Source organism: Spodoptera frugiperda, chromosome 29 (assembly GCF_023101765.2).
Source record: "Spodoptera frugiperda isolate SF20-4 chromosome 29, AGI-APGP_CSIRO_Sfru_2.0, whole genome shotgun sequence".
In the NCBI taxonomy this organism is placed as follows: Eukaryota; Metazoa; Arthropoda; class Insecta; order Lepidoptera; family Noctuidae; genus Spodoptera; species Spodoptera frugiperda.
In genome coordinates this window covers 8,246,943-8,265,309 of record NC_064240.1, presented here as the reverse complement: position 1 = coordinate 8,265,309, position 18,367 = coordinate 8,246,943, and the positions used below count along the sequence as shown (strand labels likewise).

General features: G+C 37.0%; 1 protein-coding gene across 3 annotated transcripts in view; it reads right to left on the bottom strand.

Annotated features, from left to right (window-relative positions):
- Positions 1–18,076, bottom strand: part of LOC118268192 (uncharacterized) — a 37,993-nt gene extending 19,917 nt beyond the window's left edge. For 2 of the 3 annotated variants that reach the window (XM_035582552.2, XM_035582554.2), the window contains exons 1-2: positions 16,410–18,074; positions 3,423–3,546 (exon numbers count right to left, since the gene is read on the bottom strand). In XM_035582552.2, the coding sequence (XP_035438445.2) occupies positions 3,423–3,546; positions 16,410–17,428 (1,143 nt within the window). In that variant the 5' untranslated portion in view covers positions 17,429–18,074. Of the gene's footprint in view, positions 1–3,422; positions 3,547–16,409 lie in introns of all 3 variants that reach the window. The other variant, XM_035582551.2, reaches the window with a different exon arrangement.
- Between the last annotated feature and the right edge of the window lie 291 nt (positions 18,077–18,367).

The window sequence follows — 18,367 nt, the reverse complement described above, 5'->3', positions numbered from 1 at the left end:
TGCCTATATGTGTTAGGTATTATGTATTTACAGATTTATTAACATTTTTTACGTTTGCATTCAATGAAATTACATTCACAATTCACAATAAATATAACACCTCGTAAAGAATAAAGGCTGAACGAGTAACAGATTGAAAGTGGTGATTTAAATCGAATAACATTGAGCATAAGGATCACGACCTCGATTGATCGCATAAATGAGCTTAAATGTCACTTGAAGCGGTTGCCACGCGGAAGAGCCGTGATTCTTTGTTCTCAGAGGAAGATAAGTCAAAACAATGAGATACTATCGCCACACTGAGAACCTTTCCGATAAATCGAGATTGTTAACCAGACGATTCAAGGAGATACATACTAAAAGTTTAAAGTTGACTTGTTTCATGAACGTAGTGCCATTTTATGTTACTTCACTAGACTTGGCCAATCTTGGACAGATCAAAGTAAAAATAAAACATTTTCAATAAAAATATGAATTCAACATAACAATTTGGAATTTCTTTGACGATCATAAATATGAACATAATGGACTATAAACGTCTTAGCAACAGCTGAAAGTGTGGTCGCGATAGGATCGTTGTCAGTGCCGGAGGGTCAGCGCTTGCCTCACGACTGGGAAGGACCGAGCCCAGCGCGCAGCGTCACGATGGAAAGCCGACTACCATACAGGTAGTTATCATAAATACTGCTATATCTGGACATGCTGAGACGGCGATCACTGAATACTGTACTTGCCTCAACACGACGTGCCTATGGATTGTGGTCCAACGGAAGCCCAGAATGTTTCATGGAAAATATATTTTAGCAGAGAGAATGAGAAGGATCATAAATAATTTGTATGCATAAGTATATAACTTAATTTATTTGTCGTCGTGGATATCTCATTCTCTAGACATAAGAATAAACTTTTGTAATTATTAGACAACACAAATGTCATAACGTTTAAAATGTAATGGCTTAATATATCCGATCACATCTACATCTATAAGGGAAGCCATAAACACCATTAAGACAATTTATAGACTTGTCCTGCGGATACAGTAATTTAGAAAATAATGTGCGGAATTGTTAATGATTGTTTGTTTATTATTAAAACTATTAAGCTTCTAGACTTAACTACAGTGGTGTTGTTGACGTAAATGAAGGTAAACATTAAGCATTTCACCTTAAACATAAAATATATCTCGACTTTTACATTAATCGTTCGTAAATAACGCGATTTTACGAGGCTTTTCAAGTAAAACTATAAGTACTTTGCATATTATGAAATAAATTAAAATAGAAATTAGGAGAAGGATTTTAATTTGGCATGTTTTTCTAACCATCAATTTCTCTTTAACATTGATCAATCATGCCGTGTAAGACCCGTAATCTTCAACATCAGGCATAAAGCCAAGTGGATCAAAGATTCAAATGAATGTGAAATCGAGATGTCGCCGAGTGTATCTCAAGACGAATGCATGGAACAAAGAGGAATCGATGAGAGTGCGGGAGTGTGGGGATACAGGCGAGTGCACCGACCTCCCCCCTCCCCCACGGGCCGCGGTGCAATTTGTACATTTCAAGTGCATACAAAGGCGATGTGAGGAGGTCGCTTGCTGCTTTGACAGAATTAACTTGTCCAACGCAGAAATGCAACTGCAAAGGCTCACCTTTATTGAATCGAATGTACAAACGAAACAGAATATATTACAAGCACTAAGACACTCTTCATCCCGTTACACGCCGAATGACTAACAATTCGATTTATCATCTGCAATGAAGCATTGCGTATCTTTCGATTATGTAATTTAAATTCAAACTGTATAGCTGTAAACTGTAATTTGTAATAGATAGATACAAAAAAGGTGATTTTCAAGAAAATTGTTAAAAACCTACACCGTTTATTGTCTAAGAATCTGAAAGTGCAAATATCTCAAAAACAACAGGGTCATTGTAAACAAAGTAGGGCAAACTAGAGCAAAATAACGAATCACTTGTTAAGCAATGGCTGTGTGCTCTGAATAAATATAATGTAGCCACTCGACTCGTATAATGGTCTTCTTGTTATCGACAGCACGTGGATCTAACTGGCTCTACGTGAACTTTATCTGATGTAAATCATTTTTAATTTATTCACTAAGTGTACACAAATAACTAGTTGCAAAAACACAATTTCTTAATCGTAAAAACGTAAATAAAACCAGTTAACCTTGCATCTGGTGATTTCGATATGTTTATGAATTATATCCCTTAATTGCTCCATCAAAGTAGTATCTAATATTCACAACAAAAACCACGATTTGTTGCTAAAATTGATACAAAGCAGTGAGAAGTTTCCCAATCAGCAGATAAAACCCAAACTATTGTACCTATTCGCTGACAACTTAGAGGGTTATTTTTACTTTAAAAATATCCACCAAGCGAAAGCCAGTTCTATATCAAAACAGGTTTCTATTTTCTACTTTACTAGTCATAAACAAAAAACTTGACGGCAATTTATTTTGTGACAATAGATAAAGTTAGTTATTTTTGCACAAGTTAATAAATTGTCTACTTGCCAATCTTTATTACTTACATTAACAAAAGAGGTAATGTACTCAATACAAAGACATAAGATACGTTACGTACGCAGTTATGACCTTGACATAAGCGTTAGTTATGATATTTCAGTGCAATTTAATGGTGATATAAAAATAATCAACTCACAAGATACTCATCGTCTGTTTTCAAACTATTTTGATCAGTCTCCCTCGCTATATAAGTATCTCAATAATTATTATTTATGTGACTTTTTATTATTTCAATACTAGTTCAAGCTACGAGACATCAAATTATTTTACTCATATTTTATCGTCCTCACTATTATGTCAAGGTGCTACTGACATGATAATTGCCCTAATTTATTAATGTCTCGCCTTGCCTTCTGTGCAAAGTCGGCCCTTCACTCTAGTCTATAACATTTATAACGTCTATCATTATACTTTACCTACCAAATTAACAGTTGCTTGATAAATAGGTGATTTATAAAGTCATAATAATTAAATGGTTGCCATTTTTCTCAACGTAGTTTTGGTATAGGTAGGTACGATACCAAAAGGGACACAAATTATGGACATTATAACGAGAACGATGCTTCTTTCCGTTATAGTTAAACCATAAACACTCATAAATGGATAATATAAATGACACATTTTCGCTTGGTAAGATCGTCAAGGAGACGTAAAAAGTTTTAACGCGACTCAGTAACCGGCTGCGATCGAAACATTCCCAGAGCAGAAAAAGTGGAACGGCTCGACAACAGACATTCCTTTTGCCGATGAATTGCTTTATGGAATGTATCGGTGAACCTCATCGGATCTGAAGACACTGTTGCTTCAGTTGGTTTCCAGGAAAACAAAAACATGTTATGTAAAAAAATAAGAAAATTAATTATTGTATTACCTTTGGGTCAAAACTGAAGGCGGTTTCGGGCCTCAATGGACATGGAAGTCCACACTTACAAGTCCCAGCCGTCTGAAGATAATCTCGTAACTGAGGTAGAGTACTCAATGCCGTACCGCTTGGACTGTAATAAAAATAATCCATATTAGTGTCATTTACAACAAACGATAGCTTACAACTAACAGCAAGGTTAAGAATAAATGTGATGATATGTTGCGTCCACGACATGCTACATACTATTAATAGTAAATAATAGTACACATCTCCAGAATGGCCTTAGGTGATTAGGTATATCTTAATATGCATATTAATAAATCATTCAAATCAAAGCACAATAGTAAAAACAATGGTATGGGAACCTACACACAACCTAATAGTTGATTACTCGACAAAATCCTATTTCATTTAATGAACTGGTGGTAGAGGGGAATCAGTGATTCGTGTAAACGATTGAAGGTACAATATTAATTGAAAGCGCATGATGCAAAAGCTTCTAAAGCCCACCCCAACTCGAGCGGGTTAATCATGCGACTAACTGACTTTATTGCGGTCAATCGATATTTCATTTCTACCACTTTGATCTAACCTCGAAGCTCTATATCATGTAATATTAGATGCCATAAATAGTAAGGTTACTCATCGACCTACTTTAATGCAGGCATAATTTTTCTTAAGTTATAATGTCTGAATAACAAACAGTTATAATGTCGCGTGTGAAGCATTGGATGACTTTGTTACAGAACATCATACAAAATAAGACTGCAACCACGCAATAACTCCGCGAGCTATTAAGCACGATTTGCAAACAACACAATCCTTTTACGATGACAGCTCAGAGCATAGCTTGCCGCCATTATTACACCTCGATTCCCTTTACAAACAGCCTCTTTCATAAATGCTCCACATGATAATTCACGCCGATTGTTCACGGTCTGGTACACTTGGTAAAGGTAACCCGCAACCGCAAAAAAGATTTTTGTTTACCCGCTTTTTATTCATGCGCGGAGTCTGCGGCTTTGACCACTATACAGGGTGTTCGTGGTCGGATAGAGAGTAAACGGGGAAATTCCTTTTTTTCCATCGCGTGCTTGTTTGGGGGGCTTGGACGTAGACAGCTGCCGATAATAATTACTAACATGCGAACCCTTTCGCACCTTGCAACGGTTACTATCCTATTTAGTGAAGTATACGTAAATAAGTGAACTCGTCAGTAAACTTTGAATTATCCAAATACTGTCTCATAATTCACTAAGCTTTCAATATGGTTACTTACTCTAAAGTCTAAATCACTCGATACCAAAAAACGTCACATTTATAACTAAATTAGAGCACTAACCAGAACCATTTCTTAATGTTTTGTCAGAATAAAACGAATCGAACATAAATCCTATAAAAGTCAATGTGTCACAGAATGTTCCACGAAAACAAGCCACACCAGTCTGTGTTATTATGCAGACAGTCATCTTTCATAGCCTTGAGAAATACTTATTTATGACTAATCGTAGTCGCTGTACAATTTATCCTCATTGACAAACATGAAAACAGATAATAAAAATAAGATACACGTCCGACATAATTATTTTATTTTATATTCTTAAGACAAGATAGCCTCGTTTTTGCAGTAACTTATAGAATATTATTAGGTATGTGTATTAAGATACTAACTAGCTTTGCCCCTTTTTTAAGTGACTGCACAAATACCTAATTTTCTAAGTCTAAAACAGGAAAACGACGATTAGATTAGTTTGTTAAAAGTATATTTAGTTGTTAAGTAAATAACTCATTGAGTTAATAAATGTTTCGAGAAACGAAGGAAATAGCAGAATTCTATGCAATATATTTGCGATTACTAGCTCACTTAATTTTTTTTACCGCAACGACAACTTTCAATCATCCTCATAAAATTAAATAGAACTTACCAAAGAAAACAGATTAGACAACAGCTACTCAGATCCAGCTAAGTGAAGGTACAAATTGTGACCCTTTATTTCAGTAAGTACGTTTCTTTCATAAGTCATGATGCCAATGACGGTTAAGGAAAACGAAACGAACAAAAGTTTCCCGCTTTTGTAGTTGAACGAAAGATAACATCGATAACTATACAGTCGCTAAGAGACATCGGTATTATTGGCCCCTAGTATTGTGATTGATCTCATTTCCTTTGTGACCGCCGGGGCAATGTATAATGGGTGAAATATTCTGGCGCCAAGCCAATGTAGGTACGCTACCGCACAAAACATCACGACGTTTTGTTCCAATAAAAAATCGAATGATGACATCTGAATTCAAAATTGATAAGAATGATGAGCATAGTTTTCTTGTTTACACTCGGCAAATAGCAACTGGTCGTAAAAGGGAATTCAAAGTTAAAATGAAGTAAAATCGCGCAAATTAACTTTCAAGTCACGTGTAACTTAATGCTGAAAGAAAATACTACGAAAATTCTAAAATACAAGTAGGTAAACTCTTGCGCAAACCATTGAATGCTAGTGACGTAGGTTGCTCATGATTGTAATCGGTATTTTTGTTAAACAGCGATCATTAATTTTACTTAACATTCCAAATGTCGTAAAATGTTGGTACACCAATTAATATTATTATAACATATTATAATGTATCAATTAGAACCAAAATAGTATTAAGCAACATTAAAATTAAAAATAAAACATATTAGCGAAGGTTGTTAACAAGGAAGAACGTATAATACATTACACAATTTTAAACAAGCAATGTTTCAATTGTAAGAACAAGGACATTATCAATATAAACAGGGTGAGTGTCGACTGAATGCCCGAAGCCGATAACAAGTTGAGTCACGAAAGGGTTTCCCTAAATGACTCATTGCCGATTCAGCCGACCTGGATGAATAGCCAGGAGCATTTCAATTTTGTGACCAGGCTAAATAATGTTGCAATATTGCACTCTAGTGGTTTTATTCAACTTTCGTGCTATAATCATTTAGATCTAACTCAACATTCTAGTTACCTATTTTTCGGACTAGCATTATTTACGAAATTCATGATATTTTTTACTATAGTTAGGTACGATCGCATTGTATTCAAATTCAACTAGCATACATATCAAAATACTTTTAGAATGATCTAAACATTTTGAACTATTCTTAGTTACGTGTTTATTTATCAATATGCTTTAACCAACCCAATAACAATACATTGACAGACAAGTTAATTGGTGTGATTAATTCATTCACCAAATAATTTAATTCATTATAACTGCAAAAGCTAAACAGGATAATGTATATCGATGAGTTTGTAAACGGGTGAGTTACAAATTGAGCTTTTATTTATTCATGTGAGGGGAACGAGGTTGATATGGGTCGAGGCCGCTCCATAAAGGACACTCTTAGGCCGTCGCTAAAGGGTTTATCAATGTCGTTTTGTTGAGAAGACTTGCTCGTAAAAATAATATCTTTAAACAGAAAATTGCGTAAGCTATTCTATACAGGTTTTAATGTTAGGGTGAGCGAAATGTGGGTATGCTATAACGAAATGCAAGTAACTATGTGCAATTTTCAAAGGCAAAAACTGAAAATTTATGGAGTGAATTGAATAAGCTTGAATGATTAGACGCTCTCCAGACAAAGCAACTTGTACTTGTGTCAGGAGTTTTTCTAACGCAAAACGGTCGCCAATAATAATTATAAGACATTTTTAAATCGACCATAGAATGTGTATAACGATCATACTTTCACTCATAAAAAATGTAAGTCTAAGCAATTAAGTTTAAGTTAAAAATGTAATGACTTCACAACGATAATATTGTAATTAATTGTAAGTACATAACATGACATAAATGTATTAACTACAGCTACTGTATTTCTTACGATAAAGTTAATTAAATGTGTATTAATAAGTAATTAATTTTAATAAAAACAGACAGTGAAAGTACTAGACTATGTAAGCAACGTTCGTATACGTAATGGTATTAGACTACAGCAGAGTACAGGTGAATGGCCGGATCTATGCGACAAGTACTGGCTCCACGAGTAAGTCTAATCTAAGCGATCAGCTAAGCTCTATAAGTTTATCGATGTTTAAAATTTTAATTTAAATACCTAACTAGTTTATTTTAAGTTTTATGTAGATATTTTATTTCAAAGTTGTTACAAATAATTTATATTAAAATACATATCTGAACAAGCAAATAAATTATTCACTAAGTACAGAAATGTGGATTCTATTTTTATAACAAAAGTTGCAAAAAAGTTTCAATAATATTCCAGGCTAGGTACATACTAATGATATTCCAAGTACAAAGTAATGACCCTAGAATCCAGTATAGTACCTAGATATCAAGATAAATAATTGCAGATTAAAATAAAACGATATCACAGGTGAATAAAATGTTGTCCAGTCAAGTTCAGGTTTGCAGGTAACACCTGCCACATGCCAAGCGAAGCCAAGCGCTGCAACGAAAAGCAAATAAATTCACTTGAATACTGCAGGACGTGTAACTTCGCCTAGTTTTTGCAAGGCATATAATTTCAAACAGTTTTTCTTAGATTCGCTTGGTAACCTTGACTCGATCCCCTCAGCAACGCTTCTGTGGGAACGATTGAGAACACATTTCATTTACTTCGTCCGTCTGGAGTCCATGTGAGCTAACGCATCCGGCGAACTTCACGCAAGGGTCGTATCGTCGTACGCCACTTGCCGACGATTATGTTTATTTATCTAATAACATTGTTCGACATTATATTGTAAATATTGTGTAGTATACACACAGCGGGCCCAAAAAATCGTCATTTTCTAATCTGAACGACAACGGTAATTTTTATGTATATAACTTCAAATAATGATATTATATTTTGTCTTTACCAAAACTTAATTTCACAACCATTCGGTACTTTCTGGTGACTGTACTGACGAATTTCCGTGTAGGTACAGATTTTTATCAATTTCCGATCGACACATCATTTTAAATTAAAGATATTGAACTTAACCTTGTGTAATCTTGGGCAGTCCACTTTTCGCTTTATCTTATCTTCATTGTAGACTTAATAAAATATTAATTAATAACGCTTGAGTACGTTTCACAGTTTATTGAATAGAATAGATTTTGCAATAGGAACATAATTATTGCCTGTTAACTCGACAATAACAAAACAATGATCATTTTTAAGACTACATTGTGGTTAGTGGTTTTCCTTGTTTAATAGATCAATAAATTGTACCTAATTATTAACGTGTGCTTCAGTAAAATGGATCAGGATGAATTAATACAAAACCAGACGGGATTAAATTAGTGAATGATCGTGTAACACAGTGGCGTAGCGTAGTGGGGGCGGCAGGGGCGGCCCGCCCCGGGCGGCACTCTTTAGGGGGCGGCAAAATTAAACAATAAATATTTTTTTTTTGTAAATATTTCAACCATTTTATATTTTTTTCGCAACTAGAGATCGGAGAAAGTAGTGATAGTGGGGATGGAACCTTAAACGAGTGGTCCTGCCCCGAGAACTTCTAGACAGAGTCGAGCCTTGGTTCCTAAAAAGGCGATCGAACAAATCCGATAGCCATAACTTCCCTCTTCTCGAAAATAATGGAGTCCATTATCAACTGCCAGCTCTTGCGGTACCTAGAGGATCACCAGCTACTCAGTGACCAACAACACGGTTTTCGTAAAGGTCGGTCGGCTGGGGATCTTCTGGTTTACCTGACACACCGTTGGGCACAGGCGATCGAATCTAAGGGGGAAGCGTTGGTAGTTAGCTTGGACGTGGCGAAAGCCTTCGCCCGGGTTTGGCATAAAGCGTTTCTTTCGAAGCTTTCTTCCTATGGGCTTACCGAGAAATTGTGCGAATGGGTCTACTGCTCCCTTGCAAACAGAAGCATTTAGGTCGTTGTCGACGAGGACTGCTCCGACTCTCTGTCTGTAGACGCTATCACCTACCCTGTTCCTCATCCATATCAATGGTATGTTGCAAATTTGCGGCATTCATTGTTATGCGGATGACAGTACAGGTGATGCCTATTACACCGGCCGCGCTAACATTTCTTGAGAAAAAGTCATCGAGAACCGAAACAGACTTGTGTCTGAAATCGAGACTTCTTTGCGGAGAATCTCAGATTGGGGTGAACTTAATTTTTTCCAGTTTAACCCTACTAAGACTGCGTGTTTACCGTTAAGACTGCCGTTAAACTGCCGTTGGTCGTCTCACGTCAGTTTCAAAGTACCCCCCTGACTGCCTCAGCCGGTATTGGAAATCGTCCTATGACTTTTCCCGCCTTTGGCGAGGCGAGAGGGAGTGTCAGACTCTTACCTACTGACTAAAAACCACCCCGTTTCTACTCCTGCTTTTCGAGCCGGATATTTGGGATACTTGGCATCAACATTTAGAGTGACGTCCAGTTCCGTGGCCATCTAGCGGATAAGGTTAAATTAGCCTCGAAAAAGCTTGGTGTGCTCAACAGATCAAGGCACTATTTCACTCCAGCCCATCGCCTGCTTCTATATACGGCGCAGGTTCGGCCCCATATGGAATACTACTCATCTGTGGGCGAGGGCACCCCAGTACCAGGTTCATCTTCTGGACCGCGTTCAGCGGCGTGCGAATCGGATTGTTGAGTGTCAGGAAATTTAAAACCGACTTAACACTTTGGCAATGCGTAGATATGTAGCTTCGTTATGCATTTTCTATCACCTATACCACGGGGAGTGCTCTGATTTATGACTGTTCTTGCCGAAAAGGTCTCTATTATGAATCCGTATCCGACTCCAGGAAGAGATTACGGGGCCAATCCAGTTGCGGAAGGGCGTGAGACAGGGAGACGTGATATCTCCGAAACTGTTCACGAACGCACTGGAGGACGTTTTTAAGCTCTTGAACTGGAGCGGACGCGGCATCAACATTAATGGCGAATACATCACTCATCTCCGTTTCGCCGATGAGATAGTCGTAATGGCAGAGTCGCTGGAAGACCTGAACACCATGCTCAGCGACCTCAATACCGTTTCCCAACAGGTGGGCCTTAAAAGGAACATAGACAAGACAAAAATCATGTCAAATGTCCATGATGCACCTGTACCGGTTATCGTTGGGAACGATATACTCGAAGTTGTAGACCACTACACATACCTGGGTCAGATCATTCAGCTAGGTAGGTCCAACTTCGAGAAAGAGGTCGCCCAAAGAATCCAACTCGGATGGGCAGCGTTTGGGAAGTTACATGAAGTCTTCTCATCAAAAATCCCGCAGTGTCTGAAGACCAGGATGTACAACCAGTGTGTGTTGCCGGTGATGACGTACGGTACCGAGACATGGTCCCTAACTGCTGGCCTTTTAGAAAGGCTCAGAGTCGCCCAGCGCGCGATGGAGAGAGCTATGCTCGGAGTATCTTTGCGCGACAAAATCCGAAATATGGAAATTCGCCAAAGAACAAGAGTTACAGACATAGCTTTCAAAAAAATGCAGGCTGAAGTGGCAATGAGCAGGCCACGTCGTTCAGAGGACTGATGGCCGCTGGGCCAGGAAGGTGACTGAGTGGCGACCGCGGACCGGAAGACGCAGCGTGGGCAGACCTCCCACTAGGTGGACCGACGACATCGTCAGAGTGGCGGGGAGCCAGTGGATGCAGGTGGCGGCTTGTCGTTCTACGTGGAGGACTAAGGGGAGGCCTTCGTTCAGCAGTGGACGTCTCTCGGCTGATGATGATGAATGTATAGTATACATTAAATTAAAATACCTAAATAAGGGGCGGCAAAATTGTATTCCGCCCCGGGCGGCCGACACTCACGCTACGCCACTGGTGTAACATTTGCCTCGTCAACAAATTACTACTGGTTATGGAACTAAAAACAAGCTATAAGTTGTTAGTTACACCAGGTTTGAATAATTACATGTCACGACGTTCAAACAGTCCAGATTTAACTTTAGCAATTAAGAATGGTGAGACTAATGGCCGTATCATGGATGTTAAATTCGTTTATTTGTTGTTGAGACGCTCTCCACCCAGAGTCGGCGGCGTGCCTCATTTAATGGAGCAATAAAAAATGTTCGACTGTGCTTACGTAATCCATATTATTTCCGCGTCGAAGCCAAAACGGAGGTCAACGCGCGTATGATCTTGCCTCCCAACCTCATTGTCACTGTTCCATAAATCTTAAACCTTATTCCATAAAAGGTGCTAATGATGGCGTAGTGATGAATTTAAACGTTCACGCCGATTCGCTTTTTCACGCTACTTTGATTACTTAATTGAATTACATTTTCAAATGCTTACAGATTTTATCGTGACCTTGTTCCTAATGATAAACTGGTTTGTCGATTTTGTTGTTAATAATAAAGTTAGTACCTATCTAAATTGTACAGATATTTAAAGAAAAACAAACTTCCTTTTCTGGGTATCTTGCAGATTAGTAGTTACAAGGCTAATATTAACATTAGTAATTGAAATGAGAGACGTTGTAATTCAAAGTTGAAAGACGAATGTTATAAAATTGTTGCAATAACTAATACAGGTACAAAAACCCAGAAGAAAGTTGGAACGAATTGCAACTCGTATCACGGTGCCTGGTGACGCCCATCACGTCCGTCGAAACAATTGTGAGGAACTGCATGAGTTAAAGACGGACAATCCTAACATTGTGCAATATCTCACAAAGAAGGCCGGAGAAATCCATACGTATACACACAATGTGACTTTCGAAAAAAAAACCAGACGGCGTTCTTTACATCGCTTATGATGGAGGCTATAAATCAGTTGAGCAATAGCTAGTCCCAACGTCAATAAGCACACTGACAATTGACACAAAGAAAAGTTGAAGAATAAGCTTTTATTGTTTCTCGTAACATAATTTACGACGTTTGAACATCTGTTCGGGTTGTTACCTATATCGTCTGGGAAAACAACCAAAATTCTTGATTTTAATGTAATCAAACAAGTTTTTGCTGATAAGATTATAATTTTAACTAGTCAAAATACAGCATACCTAACGTGGAATTTGATATAAGCACATATACCTATCGAACCACCATTTAAGAGACAAACAGAAACTCCAATTTAAAAGAATTTACTGGTAACATGTAACCAGTAGGTAACTAATACGCCACCAAATATTCTTTGGAAGTGTCCAAAAATGAGATTATTAATTTGGTTAATTAGGTTATACCACATTACATTAAATTGATCTGTCTGTAGTTAGCACTGGAATATAAAAAAAGCTAGACCACGAAAGACAATAAAATACACCAAAATGTAGAGCAGATACAGAAAGAAACTTAAACGCAAAACCATAAAATATAGCTTTATGGTTTTGTTTGTTCGCGGAAGTATTTGTTACAGTATTGTTCAGTTCTTGAGCATTGTACTATACCCTACCCTACAGCAATGACAGATAAGAGAAGTGTACTGCACAGGCGGTATGTGATTCAATACAACATGTAAAGCTCAAAATCTTGGAGTGAGTTAGCAGAGTTAGTGATACGGCACGCAGCTGCGTAGACACTAATAAATACATTGTATCACTACGTGACAATATTAAATTGTCAATCGTGACCCTTTTTTTACAAATACTCTGTCAGTATGTTAAATGACTCATTTAAATATAGCACGAATCTTAAAAATGGAAAGAGAAGGGAAGGTCAACAGAAATACGAAACACATTTAGAATTAATTGAATTGCATAACCCTACGTTATGTGACTAAATCAAACATTTGGTGTTCTACAAATAAAAGAGCAAATCGTTTAACTAAATAACTAAAGATGTTTCATCTATAACCCATCATATCATTAAGTTCATTTCGGGGCAGATGGAGACGAGGGTAATTCATATCCACAGATGTTTCAAAATTGCGAATAACTACTAACTATAAATAAATACGGACATCGATGCCCTGACAGACAAGATAAATTCATCATAAAATATTTTGATGTCAGTAATGAAAATGGACGCACGGAAGGTGATACTTAATTGTAGTAATCACCTTCCGTAGACAATGTGACTAGACAACTAGACAGCAACTATGTTCCATAACACATCAAATAATAAAGAACAAATAGGTAGAATTAACTAAGTGACTAATAGTTACGTTCTTGAATGTATCCGCTTCTCTTGCGTCATAGTTTAATGTAGTAGTTGGGTACCTATAGTTGCTAAAATTCAATCAAAAGATATAAGATCACATTTGAATTCGTATGTCACAGTTTATAATTCAATGTACAGTAACTACTTTATATTATTTACATCAATAACGTATTGGAATGCCTATACGTTTGTGATCTCGGTCTATTTTCTGTTCGATCGTCAGAACAATCAATAAATAGCCTATCCCTGAGTATGACAGTTAAAATTATGCTGTCACCCAGGTTGCATTCCTAATTCTATTGTCGCATTACATTGTACCTAGTTTCCTACACAAATTCTTAAGTTTGGGCTTTTGGTGTTATCTATGAGGTAATTATTAAAGAAAATCATCTAGACAAATTAGGTTTTCGTCATGTAAAAAATATAACGTCAATTGTTATTTAACTAGTTATATCTGTTTGTGATAAGCTGCGAAGAATGGTGTTTCAATTCAAATTGTTTACAATTGCAATTACAAAACCTGCAAATTAATGAAACGGCAGCGGTTGTTCGAAATGCTCAGTTTTATTGGTGTAAAGTAACTTTCTTCACTTACATCGAGAACGTCCGCACAGCTGCCGGACTGGTTTGTCCACTTGTACCGGATTGATTTAACGTTAATACACGATCCACAGTGCTCGCACCGCTGTATTCCGCCGATACTTCATTACCGCTCAACCATCTCGAACTTTGATCGTTAAATAATATTTGGAAAGGGTTTGTATTGTAATGCCCAATTTGCAGACACAATGACCGAGTTCAATTACGATTGTTTCAGTTCAACTTCTGATTATTAAACAATACTGCTAGATATTTGATCTTAATCATAGTAACTATCGGTAGTTAGAGATATCGGTACTATATAGTTAAGTTTTTCTGAAGTAGGTGATCCCAATGGTGGTCATCAATCGCCGCATTGGCTCTGCAACCAGTGATTCTCCGACTGAGTTTTTTTGTTGTGTATTGCAGCCCAGTCTTCGAAATCTTTAAAACATTGATAACACCACGCTTTAAATTGGTACCAGTTATATTATCACTGACAAAAAACCGAATAACTAGTTAATGCTATCCCCAAGTCGGTAATAAAACTAAACCTCGTGATCGGCAATTGCACTTTCAATCACTTGCTGAACAAAGTAGTTAGTATTTTCTCTTAGTCTCTTAAAATAAGCACCAATAAATTAATTAACAATGTAGAAATCGATTAATCCTCTTAAAAGAAATCATAGTTAGTGGCTTCAAAGTTAATTGTTAACTGGTAGAGTCAATCCTACAGTAATTTACAGTTTATTTATTTATCGGGAGCTACGGTCAAATATTTTTTCCGTTCCGTTTAAAATTCGCAACTTGTTCTGGTATTATGAAAAATAATACATGGGTGACCCCTCTATTAATCCAAATTCGTGCTCGCTTAACAAGGAGCTACCCAGTAAGACCGATTTACATCTATTTTGACTGGTTTTATCACTTGCTCTGATACCTAACTAAGTAGTTACATTAGCAACAATTAGCTGAGAAAGAGGAATTAATCTGATACTGCCTACGATACAATTTAGCAATGCGCCGCAAGTCGATTTACGTTTTCGATCAAAAAATATCAATATTGCGTTTCTTATTAGCAGGAACAACTATCGCTTCCAATCGGTCGATCTGGAAGTCATTGGAGAGGCCTATTTCCAGGTTGTTACAGTTGGGTTGGAGAAGAGCTGAAGATCGAGCTGAGAGGCGTGCTATTAAATGGATATGGCGTGAAATCATGTATCGTAACAATAGGTGAATTTACTTTATTTAGGTAATTGTATATCTATGACTAACTATGACTGTAGTGCTTTGCTGTTGCTTTGCTAGTGACTGGCCAGTTTTGTTTCAACTTCAACCCTTTTACGATAAACATTTTTGGTCCGTTTTGCGTGTTTCGACGAGATTTAATGCATAAACTAAGTTGCTTAATACAAACAATATTTATACCTATTTTTTATCTACTGTGGCAGTAGGGGTACAATACATATAAAACGAGTGACGCACAAGTAAACAAAGGTCGTTTATATACCATAATACCACCATCGTTATTACGTAAGACGCATTTTAATTTTATAGGTACACATTTATTATAAACATATAGCTTTTATAGGTATATGTTATGCTATTTCTATTATTCATTAGGTATGAAGGGCATAGAAAGTAGGTAAATCATAATTTCTCAGGTTGTAAGATAATGCTTATGTCTGGTATGGAAGCTATTTTTTATTGTTCCAATCAATCACTATTAAATTTATTGTAGTTTTCTTCCTATTATTTTGTAAAGGAATATATAATCATGAATCAAGAAAATAAAAGTTAAAAGTTAGCTTAACCCTTTGTATGTTTGGAATGTGGATCCACGCGAGACACAATGTATTTTCTATTGTTGTCTTATATACGGTATACGAGAGGTTAAATGAAAATAGGTAGTAGCGCTATATACAATTCAATTTCCACTTATCCCCAGTTAGTTATAAGATTAATGTGGATAATCTATTATAATCTATTATTATCCACATTAAACTTAAGGAGTCAACATTAATATATAGCAGGCATACCTGCAAACTGTCTAAATCTGATTAATCATCACTCATCTAACATTAATCAGTACCTGTTCTTTGAAAATTTAAAGTACTATACACTGTTTATGTAAATTAATTTAACTTTTTTGATCTAAAATAGTAAGTAGTTATTCTAATTGAATAATTATAAAATAAATACTTAGTTAAATCAAATAAATTATTTATTATTTATTTTAAATAATAATTGAAAATAGATAATATTTTTTAATAAATATCTAATAAGATCCAACTGGAAATCTTCAAACTTTATAAACCAAATAGAATGGTACAATAAAATAATAAAATGATGATGTTACTTACCTAACATAAAGTACTGAAGTTCCACTAACAATTCTCTTCCAACCTAGTGGCACTGTGACAGTTTGTTGAGAATCACTCTGCACCACTGTCCTCGAGCTTAGCTCTGGATTGTCTGTTGGGTGGGATAGCACAGGCGCTGGCAGCACGGCCAGAACCACACCATCTGCAGTTCTCACCAGCTGGGGTGCACTACCACTATCACCTTCACTTACTATTCCTCTACTCACTCCTACTTGTTGATTTAGTATACTTATACTTTGATTCACTATAGATTGATGAGATACACTCTGTTCTAAGAATTGATAGTTCACAAAACTTTTGCACACAGATAACTCTCTTTCACTACAATTTGATCCCTCACCACTACTCTGAACTGTTACATTCTCACTGTACTGATTCTGACCATGACGTACTGTAGCTGGATGCATAGTATTCATAGAACTATCTGATCCTATAGGGCCAGAACATCTTGCTTGATATGCTGCCAAATCCACAGTTTCTACAGGTACTCTCGCATGAAAACTTTCAACACTATTAAATTCAGTACCCGGCTCAGAACAGTCTCGTTTCACACTAGAATTACTTGATCGGTCACTCCTACCATCTTCATTCTTTAAACATGTGTCTTTGATATATTGTTGTGACATTGGGTAGAATTCTGTTCTTTGAGAAACATTGTCAGGCATACCATAAACATTAACTTTACTATCATTTTCGTTCTGTTTGTAGAAAATATTGGCAGGCAAGTTTCTTGGATCATTTCTGTCAAATTGTGTTCTATAAACTGGGTTTCTAGGCAAATTCACTTGGTGCGGAATATTTTCAGGGATGTAGATGGTATCCAACGATGGTGCAGCCCCAACAGGCGCCGAGGGCGCAACAGGGGCGGCTGAAGGCGGCGGGTCGGAGCCCGCGGCGCCGGGCTCTAGCTGGCGCGGGTCCGCCACGTACACCACCACGCGCGGAGTGCCCGGCACGCCCGCTCGCGACGCGCCCACACTCGCGGGCTTGCCTGACATTGCGCACAAACATCACACGCCTCGTTACTTGGCTCCTCACTAGCTGAGCGCGCCGTGACGCGATCTACTGATGAGACTCCACCAGGCATTGCTTGTGACCAGCCTCGATTCATCGCTCGGTGGCCTCCTTATCACCTGGTGCTCCTGGACCATTATCGGCTGTTGGTTTTTGAAGTGCCAAAGTCATCAATCTTGTTTAATTGTTTTACGATGGTAACAATCTACAAATAATTTTATGGCGGAGCCCCTTTGGGCCCCATTGTAAAAGTTACGGCACCTTGTAACAATAAAACTGGTAGCTTTAGTATAACTACTGTTTTTGTCTTTTATTCATTGCTTTATTACACATATTGACACACTTTGAGGATGCAAAAAGGTCACAGAATAGTATGTGTTCGTTTCATCTTCAATAAGGTCTGACTTTCGCAATTGTTATTTTAAAATCTTCTCAATAACTTATTATACCAGATTGCTTGCACAATGGTGATAACTTCACAAAATTAGTATCTCACAATCAAAATCCGATGCTTACAAAGTGAAACACTGCAAATAACGAATGAAAGAAAAGGACTTGCACATAAACGATACGACATGATAGGTATACTTATAAAATCACAACTCACTTCTTTCTTTCATTTCTCGTATTACGTTACCATTGGAGGAAAAAGGATGCAATATCCACTACTAGTGACATCTGTTATTACAAAAATAAACACTCAAAAGCACTGCTTTGATGACTGCTTTGTCTGCTTTATCGACGTATTCCTGACTGACTGATGACATTCTCGACAAAGTCGACAAACGGAAAATTAATTTGACTATTTGACAAAGACCATTTTTTATGGCATTAGAATACCAATAGTACTTACTCAATGTAATATTAATATTTATTTCATAATGCAATTAACAAATAGAAAATAATCGTTTATATTTTTTTAT